At 41.1% G+C, this 17,655-nt stretch overlaps 2 protein-coding genes across 2 annotated transcripts; both read right to left on the bottom strand.

The window, feature by feature from the left end:
* Nucleotides 1-659: 659 nt before the first annotated feature.
* LOC118562284 (E3 ubiquitin/ISG15 ligase TRIM25-like) lies at nucleotides 660-3,141 on the bottom strand. The gene has a single exon (XM_036134564.1). It carries the CDS (start codon nucleotides 2,902-2,904, stop codon nucleotides 1,243-1,245), a length of 1,662 nt encoding a protein of 553 aa, XP_035990457.1. The 5' UTR covers nucleotides 2,905-3,141; the 3' UTR covers nucleotides 660-1,242.
* A 5,772-nt stretch (nucleotides 3,142-8,913) lies between these two features.
* On the bottom strand, nucleotides 8,914-11,807 carry LOC105936167 (proton channel OTOP2). The gene is made up of 6 exons (XM_036134563.1): nucleotides 11,481-11,807; nucleotides 11,246-11,382; nucleotides 11,104-11,162; nucleotides 10,123-10,265; nucleotides 9,183-10,030; nucleotides 8,914-9,099 (listed from the first exon to the last, which is right to left on the bottom strand). Exons 1-6 carry the CDS (start codon nucleotides 11,791-11,793, stop codon nucleotides 8,929-8,931), a joined length of 1,671 nt encoding a protein of 556 aa, XP_035990456.1. The 5' UTR covers nucleotides 11,794-11,807; the 3' UTR covers nucleotides 8,914-8,928.
* Nucleotides 11,808-17,655: the final 5,848 nt, after the last annotated feature.

Raw genomic sequence — 17,655 nt, 5'->3', positions numbered from 1 at the left:
GTGGAGGTGAGTTTCAAACATCTGGTTCCAGTCAACAACAAGGAGCTGATTAGATGTTTCTCCAGGTGTTGATGTGGTTTCAGAGATCCTCCTCTGATGTGGAAGCTCTTCCTCCACCTGATCGCACCCTGCAGAGAGGGTTGTCTCTCTGGAAGTGTAAATTCTTTTGCTCACAAACCCCTTTTGAGTTGTCCTCCAGCTACATGTTCAGAATTCAATCTGACTTAATTTTTCTTATCATGGCTTAATCGCACTACAATGTGAAAGATAATGATAAAAAAATGTTTAATGCCAACAGAAAAATGAAATAAAGTGATTCGCTGTATAGAAATAATGTCTCACCTTAACACTTGAAGTTTCTTTATTTATTGAAAACACAGTAATGTTCATCACACATATTAGATTAATAATTGTGGTATAAATCTGTACCACCTCATTCAGTAAAATGCTATAAATTCACATTATATCTCTTTATTACAGCTTTTGCTGCTAAACACATCCTGTAAATCCATCCATCCATTTTCCGAACCGCTTTATCCCTCATGAGGTCGCGGGGGGTGCTGGTGCCTATCTCCAGCGTTCACTGGGCGAGAGGCGGGGTACACCCTGGACAGGTCGCCAGTCTGTCGCAGGGCAACACAGAGACAAACAGGACAAACAACCATTCACGCATCCTGTAAATTTTAAGTTTCAAATAAAACTATATTGTACAGCAGGATTGTAATTTTAACTGAAATACTAATTAGAGTTGTGGTGATTTTGTTGTTTTGAGGTTATTTACCTTAAAGATGTTTTGAAATAATGATCAAACATAGTAAAACATTAAAAATATGATTATTCTCAGATGACAAATTTACAATATTAGATGATATCTGTTGTCTGATGTGTGTCTGGACTCAACAAAATGGGTCCAAACCAGAACCGGATCAAAGAACTGGTTCCACTTTTTAAACCTGGGGCATTATTTGACATTTTATTGCTGAGTTCACAGTTTTTGCTGCTAAAAGCAACAAGGAGGAAAAACAGCAAATATTCTGGTTCTGATCAGCTGGTTTAGAAAACAATGATGAGAAATTAACAAACCCAACAGAACCAGAACATCAATTCTGAAGGAAAACAAGTGCTGACAATCTCTGACTATTGATTTCTGTGCAGTTTAGACATAAAACAACAATTAAGAAAATAATCTGCTGGAGATTTAAAAACCAGAATCAAACTCACTGAACCTTCAGTGGATTCTGTCTATTTGGGTTTACAGAACTCAGCAGAACCTCCAGAATAAACATAAACTCCAGCATGTAGCGGCTGAGTGAAGGTGGTCTGGACTCTGTGGAGGAGAGTCATGGTTTCAGAGACGCTGTAGAAGGACAGAATACCTGCTCTGTGATCCAGGTACACTCCTACTCTGGAGGAACCAGGACCTGAGATGGAGGTCCAGATGCTGTTGTGAGCAAATTGATAACCTCCTTGGTAACAATCTAATGCCCAAGATTTGTCATTATTTCCAAATCCACATTCATTCCCTCCTCCTGCTCTGCTGATATTCTTGTATGCGACTGCTACAATAACGCTCTTTCTCCTCTCCACCTCCCAGTAACAACGTCCAGTCAGACTCTCTCTACTCAGAACCTGACAACAACCAGTGAATCTGTCTGGATGACTAGAATAAGACTGAGGTTGATTCATCCATGTCACCTTCCTGTTCCCCTCTGATAGTAACAGATCACTGTGTGCTGTGTTTGGATCCAGTGTGATTTCACATGAATATCTCAAGAATCCAGCTCTGCTCTTTGGTTCTGGTTCTGACAGTAAAACATCCACCTCAGTGAGTCTCAGTGAGATGTTTGTCCATGCGTCTCTCAGGATGTCCTGTAGTTGATCTCTGAGCTCTGACACAGCTGCTGTCACATCCTCAAAGTAGCTCAGAGGACGGATCTTGATGCTGGATGAGTGTGTAGACTCACTGAGTGCTGACAGTGAGGGGTAGTTGTGGAGAAACTGGTTGTGATCCTCTGTGTCTGAGAGCTGCTTCAGCTCAGCGTCTTTCCTCTTCAGCTCAGTGATCTCCTGCTCCAGCTTCTCCTGAAGCTGTTTGACTCGACTCCCTTCAGTTTCCTGCTGGGATCTGATCTGCTGCTTCACATCAGAGCTTCTTTTCTGGATGAGACGGATCAGCTGAGTGAAGATCTTCTCACTGTCCTCCACTGTTTTATCAGCAGAGTGCTTGATGGCCTCCAGCTCCTGTTGAAGCAGCTTCACATCTTTCTCTCTGTCCTGGATTCTCTGCTGGATGTTTTCTCGTCTCACTTCCAGCTCTCTCTGCCTCTCAGTCCTTTCTGCTGCAGCTGACACTGTGTCGTGGCCTTTATGTTCATCCACAGAGCAGAGATAACAGATACACTTCTGATCAGTACGACAGAACATCTTCATCACCTCATCATGACGAGTGCAGATGTTCTCCTGGAGGTTCTTGGAGGGCTCCACCAGCTTGTGTTTCTTAAATGCAGCTGAATCATAATGAGGCTGAAGGTGTTTCTCACAGAAAGAGGCCAGACAGACTAAACAGGACTTGATGGCTTTCAGTTTTCTTCCAGAGCATAAATCACAGGCCACATCTTCAGGTCCAGCATAGCAGAGATCAGCAGGAGCAGCTTGGAGTCCAGTCTTCTTCAGCTGCTCCACTAAAGCTGCTAACATGGTGTTTTTCTTCAGAACGGGCCTCGGTGTGAAGGTCTCCCTGCACTGAGGGCAGCTGTGGATTCCTTTGTGATCCTCTTCATCCCAGAAGTTTTTAATACACTTCATACAGTAGCTGTGTCCACAGGGAATAGTCACCGGATCCTTCAGTAGATCCAGACAGATCGAACAGGAGAAGGTTTCTCGGTCCAGCTGGTTCTGCTCCATTTCTCCTCTCGGTCACAGTGACTGTGTGAGTTTCATTTCCTGAAAACAGCAACAGCTCTGAGCTCTGATCTACGAATCACGTGTCAGAGCAGAGAGGCTGCAGCCAATCAGCTTTCACCTCCAGCAGATGTTGCTCCACCAGCTTCAAGGTGTGTCTGAGAGCAGGAAGAACAGGGAGGGTTATCAGGTTTTACAGCCTGCAGAATAAGGAGCAGAGGTCGCCTTTATAAAGCTTGCATACGCACAAAATGGGCCTGAAACGTGTGAATCCCCTTTCTACGCAAAATTCAGATCTAGAATAAAAAATTACTTGTGGGGAAAATGTTCGGTCCTCACGGCAGCTCTGACCCAGGCTTACGCTCATTTTGAAAACGGAGGAAATTGGCGACACAGATGGTAAAGTGGTGAGTTGCAGCCAAACTGCGTCATGATTCCTCTCAGACGTTCAATTTCACTCCATATCAGACTTTAATCGTAGATCAACTTCATCATTAGCCTTTAAAACCACAAAAAGGACCTTTAAATAAATAAAATAAAAATGCCCATAAGCCAACTTAAATCTTTGCATTTTATCAGGGTTTTCTACCATCAATTTCCCCGATTATTACCAGGGTGACGTGTTCCATAGATTACAAGATTATTGTGAAAAGCTGTGCAGCAATTAATTCCTGTAAACGGTCAAACACACTCATGCGTAATGCTGAGGATGCATTGGTACTGTTGGAAGACCTTGGATGAGGGAGAATTAGGAGGAAACACATTTTCAAGGTTAAAATATTTCCTAACCAATGATGATGACTGGCCTATATACCGCTTTAGACTCTGAGCTTTACATTCTGCCATAACCTGCAGGGGAAAGAGGCTACACCCGCCTCCAGGTGCTGAAAGGCAGCTCTCCAACCCCAGAGCACAGAAAAGGTGACCATGCAACACTCAGCGTTCATCAGCTGACTAAAATGTTTTTTCTTTTTTTGGTATTCATTTATATTTATTCTTTTCTGGTGGATTGGGCAATATGTATTTATTTGTTCTGTTCTTTTACAGCACTCAGAGTTTGAATTGTCTTGTTACTAAAAATGTGCTACAAATAAAAATGCCTTGCCAACTGGTCACTAGGCAAGACAAACTTATTTGTAGAGCATTTTAGTACAAAGACTAAAACCGATTAAAAGTAAGTTGGAATAAAATGTAGAAAAACTTTAAACAAAATAAAACATGGCATAATAGAAACTAAAAGCAAATATTAAAATCAGTTCGACTACAAACTTGAACTAATGATGTTTCAGTAAAACAGTTTAACTAGAACAGTCAAAGGAAATCCTAAACAAATGTGTTTTTAATCTTGATTTAAAGGAACTCAGGCTTTCAGCACTTTTACAGTTTTCTGGAAGTTTGTTCCAGATCAGTGGAGCATAGGAACTAAATGCTGCTTCTCCATGTCTGGTTCTGGTTCTGGTTCTGCAGAGCAGGCTGGAGCCAGAAGACCTGAGTGGTCTGGAGGGTTGATGCACTGATAACAAGTCTGTGATGTATTTAGGTGCTAAGCCATTCAGGGATTCAGTTTTTTCTCAGCGAATTTTGTCCCATGGAGTGACCAACTCTATCTGTAACTTTGATCTCTGCAGAAGCCAAAGGTGACATCAGTGTCATTAATTGGTCTCTCGAAATTCTCCTTAGTGCGTGGATGGCTCTTTGTCCTGTCTGTCTCTATGTTGCCCTGCGATAGACTGCAGAGAGGTGAGGTACACCCCAGAAAGGGTGTACCCCACCTCTCTCCCATTGATAGCTGGAGATAGACACCAGCACTCCATGCGATCCTATGAGGGATAAGCTTGTATAGATAATGAATGGATGGATCGACCTGGGTCAGGAGCTGTCCAAGACATTTTTTAAAACTGAAGGGATTGTGGGGACCCTTCATCATCATGAAAGGATTGCGACACAAAAGCAAATAATTTTGGTCAAGGGAGCATATAGATTGGTCTCTGGTACTGATAAAGAATGTGACGTGGTCTGAAGCAACTAGATGCTGGTGAAAATGGTCATTCCAAAAATGTTAAAAACAAAACAACTGGACTTTTGTCCAAAGTTTTAAAATGTTTCGCTTCCTATCCTGGAAGCTTTCTCAATTCAAAAAGTCTGGAGTAGTGTGGAGTTACAAGCTTTATACTACTGTCCAACAAAGACCTTGTAATGGCTTAGATAACATACAAATTGAACTGAAACAGCTCCACCCCCTTAGTAATGAGCAGTCCTCATTACTAAGGGGGTGCAATAGGGAAATGCAATAAATAATAATCAATTATTATAATAATCAATAATAATCAAGCTAGGTATATTAAAGTGCATTTGTTTGACAAATAATTCTAACACGGTTAATACTTTAACCATGATGTTTGTTGCCACCTTGTGGACAAATTTTTACCTAGAAAGTGTCCCCTTCCCCCTCCTACTAAATTAGATTTATCCAATGTTATTACTAAAAGAGCCGTTAGCTGAAATATTCTGAAATAACAGGGTGCCTGTACAAATTTGACACATATTTTGGACAAACCCAAAAACAAAACAAACATTCTCAAAAATGCTATTTGTAGATAATTATTTTATTTTCATAGTTATAAATGTATCAGAATTGATCATATAGCAAACTATAACAAACTTTCACAAAGAAACATACAGTTTGGTCAAAAAACATTTTTATATTTATACAGTTTTACATTTACACGTCCTCAAGCTACCAAATGTTTTTACAAAAAAACGCTTAAGCTTTCATTTTTATCCTCATTATAATCTAACACTGAATTTCCTCAGAACCACCACATGTGAAGGAACAAAAAGAAGACCCTTTACCTTATCAAGCAAATATAATGGATCCCTTCGATTCTGAAACTGTTTTTGTCTGAAGGTTTCCTGTTCAGTTTCAGGTTTTCTGTTTCCTTCGTTGCCTTTTTAGGAGAAGAAAAACAAAGAGGGTCAGAATATGTTGGACCATATTCCAAGTAAATATAAGAACGCTGTTTCTCATACCTCTTTGAAATTTTTTCTATGAAAATTCCACGCCTGGTTTAGTTAATGTGTTTGTTACTATTAATTCCATGTAGGTCTGTTTTATAAACAAATAAAAATAATCACAAACCCTATTACTAAGTATTTTACTAACCTTCACAGTCCAGAAGTCGCACAACAGCAAAAGGATGATGGTGACCATGCAGACAATAAAGCCAAAACTGAGAAATTCACATAGTAAATAAACAAAGATGGTACATGTCTGGATTAAGAGGTGGAAGAAGGATGCCAAAGGGTGTCTGCAACATCCGTTGCATTTTATGTTTCAAAGATCCGCTTGGTAATGATAATGTAATGACAGGGTGTAAACACACACACACATCCTTGGTTTAAATACTTACTGAGGATCGTGCCTTGACTTCCGTTTCATTTTCAATCCTATCTATGAACTTACTCTGACCTTAACCCTAAACTTAACCTTTTCCAGTATAAACCTAATCCTAGCCTAAACCTAACTGACACCTTAATCCTAACTCTTAACTCTAGCCCAAAAAATGCAGGGACCAAAAAGAAAGGGTTACATCAATGTCCTCACGTTACAATTAAAATGCTAAATTTTTCCTCACTGAGCAGCAAGTACACATACAAACAATTTCACCTAATGTTAGATCATTTTAGCCTAAAGGTTTCGTCCTCCTCACCAAAAAAAGGAGACTCTTGAGAGTCCTGGAAAATAGAACGCACAACAAAATCCACCAGAAAGATTAACAAGAATCTTGCTGCCGACTCTAAGCACGCATTTTTGTCTATTTTAGATATTAACGAAAATGTGACTGAAATATGCAATACGCTCCTAAATGCGACAAAAAAATATAACTATTAAAAGAAAATCACCAGTTGATGCATTTCTGACGCAGGATTTTACCTGGTGGCGTGGAAGGACCCAGAGAAAGGGTGGCCGTCAGTTTGCCTGAGTTAAATCTAAATGTGTACTATAGTTTCAGCCATGTGTTGCCTTTGAAAATAAGCCACTAACGTAACATCGGTTTATGAAAAAAAGTGTTGGCATGATCCATATAAGTCATTTTATAATTAAAAGTAACTTTGTGGAACAGTTATGCCATAACTGTTATAATAAATGTGATGAAATTGATACAGGTAGAATAATATTGTCATAATGTCTGTCATGGTGTTTTCGTGTTTGGCCAACGTGCAGAACACACTCGTCAGTCAGGAGAATGGTTAAGATGTTTGTTTAGGCTACAGGCTGTACAGGGTGGAGCATGGGCAGTGTTATGACGTAGAAGGCAACAGGGAGTGCGGGAGACAGGGAAGCACGCAGGAGAGTCTTTCCACTTAAAGATTTCATGCATCATTTGCAACTACTTAGGCATATTTAGTTACTTTGACGCAATTGTTTTAGGTCCTACCCTGCTAACATAAAACAATTGTGCTAAAGTAACTATGCTTAAGTAGATGGAAATGTGCATATATTTTTTCAGTGAACAGCAGTCTACACATTATGGGTGATTGAAAACTGTAGAATATTTAGTTATTTTCAACATAACCCTTCTTTGATGTCTCTCCAGAATGTACTTGCGATAGGACAAGTAAAAAAGGTGTTCAGGGGAATCAGCAGAAAAACGACAGAAGGCAAATCCAGTGACAATGAAGAAAATGGAAGGGAAAAAAATTAGGATTGAAGTTGGTAAATAAACGAACCAATAAGCATTTGCACTAACAACATGCCCACACTGTCGGACCTCCCAGAGGGGCGTGTTTGCTGCTGGTTGTCTCTGCAGTTATACCCTTTGGAAAAAAAAATCCGCTCCCAAGCCTAGTGCCTCAAAACAAAAGACAAATATGTGTGTGGGGCATTCAAAACTCAGACTGTCTGCCTTACGCCAGACGCGTGGTCACCCTACCGTAATCCGTTATTATTGTGTTCTTTTCTCTGTTATTGCAGTTTTGCAGTTGTTGTGTACCTCTGCAAGATTTTGCAATGTATGCTTTGTTTAATAAAAAATAATGGAAATAAGAATAAAACAAAACAATGGGAGGATGACGTCACACCCGGTAATGACGTGCAGTAGGGACGCCCACACAGCGCTGCGGTTATTCCTTACTCAAAGGGGTCAGAGCCAGCAGAGGCTTGACTGGCGTTGCCTGCTGAGTCCTAACAATGTCATTCTTTAGTTTTTTCTTTAGGTATATTTGTTTTCTTAAATCCGCCATAGCTGGCAACACTTTCCATTATTCTTTTTTAGATTATGAACGTAAAGGTTTTGTGAGCCCAGTTTTTCAAGCTTGCTCTTTGGGTATTATAGTGACACTTTTGTACCACCAGGGGGCTCCGTTAAGCACATACCCGTTTGTTCCTTGAGAAAGCATAAGATTTAAGATGAATGAGATATTTTCTATTCTATGACTTTAGTTTGGATATAACGCCTAGTTACATTTTTGTGGGACCAACTGGATGATTTTTCAAAACTAAAATTCACGTTATTTAATCTGGGTCAATTATATATATACATTTATTTATTAATTTTAGAACTAATAATGGGAAACCATGGTTGTTAATTGTGCACCAAAACATGGTCTCTGACAAATGTATTGCTTTACATTAGACTAAGGGCAGCAAAGTCAACTGCAATTGATAATAATAATAATAATAATAATAATAATAATAATAATAATAATAATAATAATAATAATAATAATAATAATAATAATAACATTGGCTTGGACTTAGATTCCTCTTTTTTATTGCTTGCAAACAGATATTACTGTGTAAACTGAATTGCACAAGATAAGCTTTACAAGACATTTAAAATGCAAAAATAAAGTTTTAATATATTTACATTGTTGCATAAACATACTACTAAATAAAAAATAGAAAAAAAATAAAACAAGTTATTCAGTTTCTCCTTGACAAAAAATGCAAATCAAAAAAGGCTCCACAAAACAGTTAAAAATGGCAGTTTATAACTTTCTGTACACTCTTTTCCATGTGCTTATTTACAACTTCTGGTAGACTTCAAATAAACTGGCAACGGAGTGCATTCGGTAAAAGATGCCAAAAGGAAGGCCCACGTTCACAACAGCAGCCCACATGCTGAACTGGTAGAACTGTGTTTCAGTGTCGTGATCAAACTGGGGACGAGCACCAAAGGCTGGCATGATCCACAGCTGTGAAATACAGAAAGAAGAGGCTTAGCGTCCAGCAAATTGGATGCTCTGAATGTGAGAGAGAACGGGAGAAAGATACTTACAATGACGTTACCCAGTAGCAGGAACGCGCAGACCTCTCTCAACACTCGCCTCTTCCACAGCTGTTTGTGTCTGTCTTCCGCTGCCTTACTGTTGCCACGTGCTTCAGTGTCAGGGTTGGATTTTTGGTCTAAGTCTCTAACTTGTAATCCGCTTCCATCTTTGCTGGACTCCGCCGCATATGGATTTGCAACCACTGTGTCAGGCTCAGCCTCATGAAAGGGCTCCCGGTGCAGGCCCACAATTATGAAAAAGTTCTGTAGGCCGAGCTGGAGTACCATCAGTATGCCCCAACTCAAGTTGAGCCTGTTCAGGTGGCCCTTGGCTCCGGTTGCAACCATGGCAATAATGGAGAAATAACTGATGATGAATTGCCCCAGTGAGGCACCCACCAGCAGCCCCACGTCCAGACTCCGGGTGGGGTTCTTCTCCGAGATGTGCTCCCTGTGGTCCACTTTGAAGATAGCGCTTCCGACGATGGTGCAGACGGACATCATGGTCACAGTGACTATATTCATGACAAGGTGCATCATCACTGCTCCGTCATGGCTTTCTTCGTCAAAGGAATTTGATCTCATTTCGATTTCATACACAATGAAGGTAGCGATGCCTGCGACCACGAGCAGGAGGCCAAAAACGGGTCCGATGACCACATCCTTGAGGCTGAATCTGACGTGGTGGTGGTGGTTGCTTTCGGGCGCTGCTCGGCCCACATTCTTCCACATAACGAAAGCCATGGCGGAGGCAAAGAGGCTGTACTCGATGTTGAAGGGGTACAGGTAGTAATAGGCTTCCTTGAAGATGTCACAGGAAGTGTGGCTGCACTTACACTGGTCGTCTCCATAGCTGGCTGTAAGACCACAAATCATACAATGCGATATAAAAGTGTTCCATTGTTCATGCATGACGACTGCAAAATCAGCTTTCATTTGCTTAGGTTACCTCTGTGGATGTACAGCTGCCTTCTTGAGAGCTTAGTGATATTGGGTGGGAACTCAGGAGGAATTGTTTGGTGAAGGGACTCCTCTGTGACTTCAGTCATCCATAAAACAAGATTTGCAGAGAGGGTGAGCATCAGCCCACAGCTAAAATATGAAAAAAAGAGAATAGATTAACAATGATCAAGCTGAGTCACACTACAGCCAAGTTTTCCCTTGATTACTTGATTGAGATTGACTGGCGGTCTGTAGGTCAATGTAAGATCTGAATCATCTCATATTCAATTAACACATCACCAAACAGTGAGCATTTTAATGTACTTTATTTTGCATTTTCTAACAATCCTATGATGTTTAAAGAGTTGATTTTATGCATAAATGAGGTTTTTAGCGTAATCCTTTCATTTTCTGTTTGAAACCCACTGCCTCTATCAAGGCACCTAAAGCACATATTTCTATTTTCTATGTTAGTCTTCAGACAAATAAGCAACAGCTCCAGAATCTAAATCATTCAGGAATAACTTGATCAGCCCATTTTTAGTGATTTCAAAACAAAGGCAAAGAATCTGTCTTGCAAAAATAGCTGATAAACAAAAGGTTATTAAGTGGGCCACTGGACTACGATGAGCTTCTTGTAAAGGCCCATTTGGGTGTGGCACATAAACCAGTATTGGCAAAACCACATGGGCACGCCATACAGGCCTAACTTCTGTCTTCAATGTGTATTTTTTATCACCACATCGGTGCTAAATTCACCTTATCCCCCAAGTTGTGTTGATTTCCCACATACAGTATTAATTCAACTGACATTTGACCACAATGAGACCTGAGATCCAATTTTTAGGCACTTTCCTATATTCCTCTGGACCCCATGAGTAAATGTTGGTTTGGAAGGCACAACTTGAACTTTTATTTCTCTTAGGCTACCCCATGTGTTTGGGGACAGAAAGTTGGCAGATAATATACATACACCTTAAAAGCTTACCGTGAAAGGTTCTTTTGGACCTGCACACAGTCCCTTGAATGGAGCCATAGAAAGTATGTCTGCAAGTGCAATATGCAAACAATATTAACACCTTTCAAACATCGGGACTGGAGAAGATGAGAGAAAAATATTTGATTTCTACCTGCACAAGAACAAAGACAAGTTGCACCACGGGGAACGCAACTTTAATGGCTGAATCACAGTGGAGGTATCCCACATAGCTGGCTATCTTAAAGATGTCCATGATGATACTGAGGATTCCAAACAGCAGAAGCCCCCCTGAAGGACAACCAACACGTAGAGTAGTGGACAATTATTTAGCTGCCCAAATATTACTCCTTACATTAATTGTTTAATTGTTAAAAGTTGTACTTTACCTCTGAGCCAAATGGGTCCCGCGTGTCTATCCTTGATGACAGCAGCATTTCCTGCCCTGGAATTGTAGATGCTGAAATAGACCATCCAGATCGAGGTGAGCAGCAAGAGGAAGATGATGAAACTCTGCAGGTCCTGGGTGCTGATTTTGACATTCTCCGACGTGCCGCCGCTGACAAAGGCGCAACCCAGGATCAGGATGTTCAGGCAGATGAATGCAGAAAGCATCCACCCCCAGTTTTTGCCCCTGTCCCACCCAACTTCAGCTGAAGAGGTGTCCATGTTTGACACACTCACCGCTGGCTGAGTCTGCATCTGGAAGTAAGATATGAGACATGTCAGCTTCAACAGCAAGACCCAATCACTGACTCCCTAATAAAGCCACATCCAACACTAAAGAAAACCTTTCCAAAGATCACACAGTCAGTTCTTATCATAATTCACTTTCCTTCTGAGGTTTTGGGAAGAACAAAACCACACTAGCTACAATTTATTTTCATTACATCAACAGTATTCTACTGCATTTGTAAAAAATAAAAACTGCTGTTGATGACAAAGAACAAACTTCCAACAGTAATAAAATGCAGTGTTTAATCAATCAGCCTCTTTTTAACCAAACAACATCCAAGATTGTCAGCATGTTTGTGAGCTGACCTGCTTGAACTGATGCCGTGTGAGACAGGATGCTCTATTGTGGCTTTTATATACCTCTAAAACCAAAGTTGTTTACGTGTAAAGAAAGTCATAAAGTCATTAAATGGTTACCTGTTTTTAACAACAACAATCAAAGTGTGTTTAGCACTAAACATTACCATAAACTCCATAACACTTTTCCAGGAATACCCTTTTCCCATTAGTTTCAATATTTGTAAAGATACAGGCTCCATTCTGGAATAAATAGCTCTTTTTTTTTTCAAAATACATTTTACTATTTATTTGGAAAGTTGGACAAAGTGGCATCTAAACCTGCCAAAAATGTGTCTGAAATCCATCCATCCATTTTCTGACCCGCTTTATCCCTCATGGGGTTGCGGGGGTTGCTGGTGCCTATCTCCAGCGTTCACTGAGCGAGAGGCGGGGTACATCCTGAACAGGTCGCCAGTCTGTCACAGGGCAATACAGAGACAAACAGGACAAACAACCATTCACACACACACACTCACACCTAAGGACAATTTAGAGAGACCAATTAACCTAACAGTCATGTTTTTTTTTTGGACTGTGGGAGGAAGCTAGCCTCGTGAGACCATCCTGATCTCGCGAGCTTTCAAGGTTTCACTCGCAGATCAGTCTGGCTACTCTCCGTTAAAGAAAATTTGGAGCCGTTCACCAAACGAACGTCCAATCAGCGTTGGCTTTGAGGCGGGTTGAGGTGTGACGCAACGGGAAGCGCGACAGTTCAGTCTAAAGAACATGGCGGCTTCAGCCGATGAAACTAGCGTTAGCGTGGCTATCAAGCAAGTTTTATCGGAATTACAGAGTATTTCTTCGCTGAGCTAACGAGCCTTTACCTGCAGCAGCAAGAGTAGCTTGGCTTGTGGTTGTGTTTTCGTCGTCGCTCTGTTACGAGTGACGACGAAGCATGTTGACGAGTACGTCATATGCTTCGTTGATCTGATTGGTTTATTTGGCCCGTCTATCACCAACATAGGCCAATCAGCTAACCAGTATTTTCGCCCCTTCCCAAAATTACTTCAACGGAAGGTTTCCAGATGGATATGCGAAGCAAATCTATCTGGCGGAGTCAGGTTAGGAGGAAGCTGGAGTACCCGGAGAAAACCCACGCATGCACAGGGAGAACATGCAAACTCCATGCAGAAAGACCTAGGGTTAGATTTGAACCCTGAACCTTCTTGCTGCAAGGCACAGTGCTACCCACTGCACCACTGTGCAGCCACGTGTCTGAAATCCATTTTTTTTTTCAAATTTAAATTTAAGATTCTTTCCTGCTTTCATTGTATTTGCTTTTTTATGTACAGAATGGCATGCAAATGATTTCCTATGATAGTGGCATATGAGTTAGGGAGTTTGTCCCGCAATTGGCGGGTTGCTGGCTTGATCGCTCAATCCAACCGTCTCAGTCGTTGTGCCCTTGGGTAAGACACTTCACCCGAATTGCCTGTTAGCGGTGGTCAGAGGTCCTGATGTATGGCAGCCTCACCTCTGTCTGTCTGCCCCAAGGCAGCTGTGCATACGGACAAAGCTCACCACTGTGTGAGTGAAGGTGAATGGGTGAATGACGTAGTGTAAAGCGCTTTTGGGGTCCTCGGACTAGTTAGAGTGCTATACAAGTACAAGCCATTTACCATCTTAAAAAAAAAAAAACACTTCCAAATTTTTTATTTTTTTTATATTTTTTTGAAGTTGTTCAAAATAAACTGCTTTGTCTTATTCAATGCTGTAAGGATCTGGGAGCGGCTCCTGGTCTATGCTGCTGCTCTCCCTCTCTTTCCACAGATGGAGGCTGAAACGCCGGTGCTCCTCGTTTCACGAAACAGGAACACAAAAGGAGACGGCTGCCAAACTTCTTGGCCAAAGAAACCCTGAGTTATTCTAAATTTAGGTTAACAGCCCATTTGTTTAGAGTTGCCTTTGACTCTTCAATCTAAACCATTAATTTCAGTCTGTATTCCTAATTCACTTCTCATTATTCTGCCACTTCAGCATACTTTTTGATGTGATTTATTTTCTCATGTTTTCATGAGGCACTTTGAATTTGCTTGTTGCTGAAATGTGCTATATGTAACCTTTAGTTCTCCTTCTCAATGCTCTCCGTGTTGTGTAAATAGTGATGGTCAGGAAACAGGATGAGTGAAAAGATAATTTATCTGTATTGAAATGGAATAAACAAAAGAATCAGGTCTCAGGCTCATCAACACCGGAACAGCACCTCCTGCTCATCACTCACCGACTGGCCTAATAACAATATTGAATACATTTACAAAAAGATAAAATAATATGTACCTGTATAGAAATGGAATATAGAAAAGAATCAGGTCTCAGGCTCGTCACCACGGGAACAGCACCTTATGAGGTATAGCATTCTCTATTAGCTGGCTAGCCGACACATTCCCAAGTGTATTAAATTAACACAGCTAATAGTTTCCTCGAATACATCATATATAATACATTAACATCCTTGTTTAACTACATACACTTTACAGTTGGCTAACAATTACATAGAACGGTAATACATTCCTTTTACCACAGCATCCCCTAAAGGCCCGTTCACACTACACTTTTTTAACCGAGCCGAGACCGGTCCGAGCTCGGTAACCGAGATAACTTGTGTGTAAATGGTCAGCAGACTGAACCGGACCGTTCTAAACATAACCGGACCGCGCTAACTGCAGACCAGTTCCTGAGTAGGTCTCGGCCTGGGTTTTTTTTTTTGGCCCGGTTTTCTGATAAAGAGCGCATGAACAGACCGCGTCATGCTGACTGTCCGCGGTTTTTCCGGCAGTCTGGCTGCACGTCCCAATTCACACTCCATTCAGACAAATTTCAGACATTCATAATAATACTAGCTTCCTTACCGTGCCACACAGTTTCCAGAGATGATTCTGCTTAGCAGTGTGATGAACCTCAGCGTCTGTCATTGTTTCCGGCATCTGTAAATCCTTATTAGACGTTCGTTTGTCTCATCCACTTCCCAAAAAGCCAACTTTCTCAAGTAAATTCACCAATGGTTGCCTTGTTCCCCTGACTCTCCGCAAACACAGAAATATCACAATATCAAGCATAACTTCCTGAATGTTGCGGGCACCGCTGTTTTGTTTTGCTGGGTCCGCCTTCAATCTCAGAGAGTGGTAGTACCGCAGATCGCCACTAGGAGGCGAGGAGCAACCAAGGAACCGAGATAAGCGTGGTGTGTAAACGGGTCGGCTTGTCTTGGGTAACTGATCCAAGCTCGGACTGGTCTCAGCATGGCTCGGTTTTTTAGGTGTAGTGTAAACGCGCCTTAAGTGACCTTAACTGGTGCTCGTCACTCATCGACTAGCAACGAGATCCCTGTGTCTACAACACTTTTCACCACCAACTACCAGTAGTGGGGTGCTGTTTCTCCCCATTATACCTGAACCCAATAAGTATATGACAAGTGGAATTATCTGCATATTAAACCCTGTTACAATCCCCCTTGCCGAATTTCACTTGTCCAATCGGAACCAGACAAAAAAAAAAGAAAAAAAAAAGAAAACAAGACAATCAGAACAATACATACCACATAATAAAAAACATATATGCAAACAAATACAGGTACAACACACAAAACTACATACAATCACAATTCAGATACACAGGAAGGCAATACTCAACCAGCCCTTCCAAATTAACAATTAAAGTGTCACCATATCAAAATTACAGCTACAAAATCCCAGTCCCAAAGACTATCCTATAAGGAGCAGTATGAGTAGAGGTTGGCCAGACCCATCCACACACAAAGAGAACACAGTATGCCTTTATGAATAAACCCAACACACAGAATATTTCAAAGAAATAGAAAACCTATCCCTAAGCAAAATGACACAAACTAGCAAAATTGCAGCTAAACTAACAAGAGCTCAGAAGGCTAACAACTTTTTCTGGTGCATTATTTGATAAGTGTAGTCACTGGTTTCAACAAACATCCAGATTTATTATGAGTAACACCATCAACTACAGCCACTGTGGTCATATTAGATACAGTCCTGTCGGTAAAAGTGACAGAATCAGCAGTCCGTCCAGTCTCTGGGCAAGGTGTAGCAACCACTAAACAACTGGAGTGCCATACTCTGCCATCCTCTAAAGCAACTCTTCCCAAGGATAGCAACTAACCCTAACCCAAAGACCAGCTGAATCTAAGGCGACACACAAACCTCAGCCGTAACAACAGCAGATTCAGATGCTTTATTAAACACAACGTCCTCACTCTGATCAGCATCCCTAATATTCAACTCACAGCCTCCATCAGAGTGTAGTTCAGAAACCCACACACTTGTTCTTAACTCAGCAGAGTCCGAAATAACCACACTCACAGCTGATTTCTCCATACACAGATCCAAGTACTTGTTGTCAGAGACACTACAACCTCCTCCCGATTGTCAGTGTCACCGTCCAGCAGAGGGAGGAAGTCCACTGGCATTATCAGGTTGTGATCGACAGCTTTTGTTTGACCAGTGACCGGTTTCCGGATCCTGAACGTGTGGCATAGCCCATCATTTCATGCACTGTACAGTTATAGGCAACTGTCAAAGACTACAAAGCTTCAGACCAACAATGTTTAGGTATTAGCAGCAGCAGCAGCAGCAGCAGCAGCAGCAGTAGCAATAAGAGCAATTTAAAAATTGGCACCCTTTTTCAAATGTAGTTGCTTAAAGAATCCGTAGATACAGAAGTAGTAGTTCCACAACTCGTGTGCAACTGCCTTGGCTAACTGATTAGGGCACAAAAAAGCATGTGTCATCTTCGTGAAGTGGTCAGTCACCACCAAAACAACCACTGAACTGTTTGACGAATGCTCAGCAGTCCAAAAATCTACACAGACAATTTCACCAGAGCTGTTTTAATATTAAGATGAGCTTAAAAAATTAAAACTGGATTTCTTTTCTGAAGCTGAAGACTTCCCATCCTGGAGTTCCAAACTTTATAGACCTGCTGACGAGGCCTTTTTAGAGCTTAGATTCACCTGGATCTGGTCGCCCCAATAATGTAGAGTCGTTAGGCTCATCGTTAGCCTGGCTCACAGGAGAAATGTTGTGGTCACATGTGCGGAGGTAAGATAAGATAAGATAGACTTTATTGATCTGACAGTGGAGAAATTCACGTGCTCAATAATCAAAAGGAGGAAAAGGTGCATGAGGTATATACATTGCGTCCACATATATACAGTTGATCGAGAGAAAAAAAAAGAAATAAAGCAGAGATTTCAGATGACTTATGTACATTAAGGTGACTTAATACATATGGATTTGATGTTGTACATTAAAGTGGTACCAGGTAAGGAACAACAGTGAGGTAGTGAGATAACTATACACCTAAAGTCACTTTATAACCAGGATTATTGCACAGTTTATTGCACAGAATATTAAATAGTAATTGCACTTTAATTATTAAATAGTAATTGCACATTAGTTATTGCACAAGTTCTTGCAGTTATAGTTTTAGTGCAGCATTGTAATGTCTAATGGCAGCAGGAAT

This window comes from Fundulus heteroclitus, unplaced genomic scaffold (genome assembly GCF_011125445.2).
Source record: "Fundulus heteroclitus isolate FHET01 unplaced genomic scaffold, MU-UCD_Fhet_4.1 scaffold_85, whole genome shotgun sequence".
NCBI classification, from domain to species: domain Eukaryota; kingdom Metazoa; phylum Chordata; class Actinopteri; order Cyprinodontiformes; family Fundulidae; genus Fundulus; species Fundulus heteroclitus.
The sequence above is the reverse complement of the archived record's forward strand: the minus strand, read 5'-3'. Positions and strand labels throughout refer to the sequence as shown.